Raw genomic sequence first — 3,197 nt, forward strand, 5'->3', positions numbered from 1 at the left:
CAGTAAGTGATCTAATTGTTAGATATGGTAGAGATATGAATGCATATGGCAGATAGGAGTATTAGTACAATCATGGGATGATATATAGCAGCAATGCACAGATCAGTCCATTGTTAGAAGTATTACAATACATTCTACAAGTGGTATGATCATTACTAGGTAGGTATTGCAGTACGTGATCTAATTTTTAGATATGGCAGAGATGAGAGTGTATGGCAGGTTACCTGTTATGTTCTGCTGATGGCCATGGGGGTACAAGGGGTACATCCAAAATGTGACTTCTCATCCTATCTGATGTGTGCTGATGGTTGTCATCGTACAATCATTATCAGGATCATCAGATCTAATAATTGTGTAGCATGACATGGTCATCATGTATGATGGGGTAGGTGAATGATACCAGAATAAAGATGACATTGCAGGGTATTTGGATTGGTTGTGTGAATGTTACCAGCCTGGTGTTCAGTGATTTCAGCACCAAGGAGAGCAGACAGCAAGTATTCTGTGATTTCTGCCCTTGTCCCCTGTGTATGTTCCTCACTGATCCCTATACTTTCCCCTTGCAGGTCTCCCCGTGTGTTCTGTTGTAGATCTCATCCAACATGAAGTTCCAAGTCTTGGTGTGTACGGGGATCCTCCTGGTGGCTCTTCTCCCTTGTCATGAGTGCAGAGCTTTCAGCAAATCCTCAGCCTCTTCTAATGGGGCCCCTCCGCCTCTCTTAGCAGAATACCATCCTTTTCTGCTCCGCATGGGAGAAGAATACTTCCTCCGCCTGGGCAATCTCCACAAGTACCCTCTGAGCTCCCTTGGAGGCGGTCGGGTCGGGGACGTCTCGTCCAGTAACATTGTGCGGGCCGTTCAGCAGCTGCAGCCCCAGCAGTGGAGCGGCCAGCAGGAGCTGAGAGTTGGCATCGCAGATGGAGCGGATTCCCCCTTCAACACCCAGGAGGAACCTACAGAAAGAGGAAAACGTGGCGAGGAGCCCCCGATCTCCCTGGATCTCACTTTCCATCTGCTCCGGGAAGTGTTAGAAATGGCCAGAGCCGAGCAGATAGCCCAGCAAGCCCACAGCAATAGGAAACTGATGGACGTCATTGGGAAATAAGAACCCAGCTGGTCATCTGCCAAAGAGTTTCCTCCATCTAGCACAAACTATACAGTATGATGTACCATTGTGCTGCCCTGATACCATTTGTTTATTTTTCTATAGCTTCAGACATAGAGGATGCAACCCATGGGGTGCCTGCAGGGCCAGCATCACATTGCCAAGCAATGCCCTGCTGCTGGTCCCTGCTGGGTCACAGCCTGTATCTGTTATTCAGCATGCACCAGGTGTATTTGACTGCTGTATAAAAAAGGCAACAGATGTCATTTGTAACTTATTTTTCTTTTACACTTTTGGGGTAAAGGGGGTGGGGGGATTACTTTTGTAATATATATATATATATAGCCATAGAAATACCAGTATGAGAGTTTGGAGCAGGTAGCTAGAAGAGATTCTTTGGAACTGATGGGATTCCTGTGGGAAGTGTAGGGCCAACTAAGCATTTGCCAGGGCCCCAAACCTTTTCCAAGGGATGCAGGTTCCCAGAATGCTGTTTTACTATTTGCCCAGGGTCTCATTTTGTCTAAAATCGTTCCTGGGGAAGTGGATACAGAAAAAAAAATACCCCATAGCTGTAATTTATTTTGCATCAAAAGTTTATTGTATACATTTCCATAATAAAAAACATCTTTTCAGAGCTGGCACAACATCGGTGTGTAAACATAACGTTTAATATCTATCTATATTTTTAATAAAATCTGCAAAGGTATGTCTGTCCCCGTCCATTTGTTTTATTTTTTTGGGCAAAGCATGGTCCTGTATTTTACAGCAATTAGTGTTCATTGTACGCCCACTTACATCCAACACAAAGGAATGAGAGGTGGCTGGAAGAAAACAATAAAACAAGACCCCCACTAGAGACATTGCAAATGATACTGTGTGAAAAAATAACCATTACAAAAAAGAATCTTGTTGCAGTGAAAGTGCTGCATGGCTGAGTCACACAAGTTTCCCCAGTTCTGGATTATCACCTCCCTTACACAGAATGCCATTTCACATTTGCACAGTCTCTGCTATGACAAGTTGTGCTTTGAGCATAATGCAATCAGGCAAAAGGCACAGCACAGTAACCAATAGTAATCAATAGAAATCCTCCTGTCACTGATCTGAGATGTGATTGGTTGCAATGGATGACTGTGCTTTACTTATTATTATAGTTGTTTGCTAACACAAAGATTTAGATTCCTAAACCCTAACTCATGCAAATAATCTGCATCTGCTCATAAAATGTCACCATTGTTTATTATGTCTGTCTGTTATAACAAACCACTTTTTCAGAATACTCTATTACAAACTTTGCAACTATTTATATCAAAATGTAAAAGAACATCAAGTTTATTTAAAGGAATCACAAACTGGGAAAAAAGATGGCTTTCCGTTTAAAAAAAAGCTACCAGCCTTGCTTTCTCAGCACTGAGTCTCTGACCCACAGCAAGCATGCAACAAGTGAAGAATAAGAGTGTTAGAAGTCCAGATCTGTATTCTTGAATTATGAAGTACTGAGTTCATAAAAACAGCTAGAAATATATGATATTCATATAATGAGATTCATATTGGTAATCTTCATATTTCTCTCTGCACGTTTCTTTTATTCAGCTGAGCACCCATGGAGGATTTATCATTTTTATACTATATTTAATAATTCGGAATCTTATTGCTTGCCATGTGTCGGCTAAATTCACATATTGTCCCTGTACATTGGATAGCATTAATAAATAGGCCTGCATATGGTATATATTGAACTACAAGTCCCAGCATGGCCTAATAAAGGACTTTTGGATGGAGTGGTACTGAGAGTGACAATTTTGAATAGAGAAAAAAACATTCAAAGATTTAGTTATAGAAAATTTATAGATTAGTATTAACTACCAAGGGGGTGATATGGGTTCCACTACAGCAGGGTTGGGGCTCCTTCAAGCCAGTGATGCATTGTAATGAATTAAAAATATATCTGAAGTAATCCATAAAAAATTCTAAACTGTGCGATGACAACTTCATTGACAACCTGATCCCATAGGATGTGGATTAAATGATGCTGGCTGTCATTCAACCCAGAAGACTAGTGGTGGATACAAAGTATTGTGTGGGATA

The 3,197-nt window shown here is 41.3% G+C and overlaps 1 protein-coding gene across 1 annotated transcript; it reads left to right on the forward strand.

The window, feature by feature from the left end:
• Positions 1–567: 567 nt before the first annotated feature.
• On the forward strand, positions 568–1,872 carry CRH (corticotropin releasing hormone). The gene has a single exon (XM_072397981.1). It carries the CDS (start codon positions 603–605, stop codon positions 1,104–1,106), a length of 504 nt encoding a protein of 167 aa, XP_072254082.1. The 5' UTR covers positions 568–602; the 3' UTR covers positions 1,107–1,872.
• The last annotated feature ends 1,325 nt before the right edge of the window (positions 1,873–3,197 follow it).

The sequence above is a fragment of the Pyxicephalus adspersus genome, unplaced genomic scaffold (genome assembly GCF_032062135.1).
Source record: "Pyxicephalus adspersus unplaced genomic scaffold, UCB_Pads_2.0 Sca729, whole genome shotgun sequence".
Taxonomy (NCBI): Eukaryota; Metazoa; Chordata; class Amphibia; order Anura; family Pyxicephalidae; genus Pyxicephalus; species Pyxicephalus adspersus.

Coding starts and splice junctions, on each gene's coding strand:
- CRH (XM_072397981.1), top strand. CDS start 603: ATGAAGTTCCAAGTCTTGGTGTGTACGGGGATCCTCCTGGTGGCTCTT.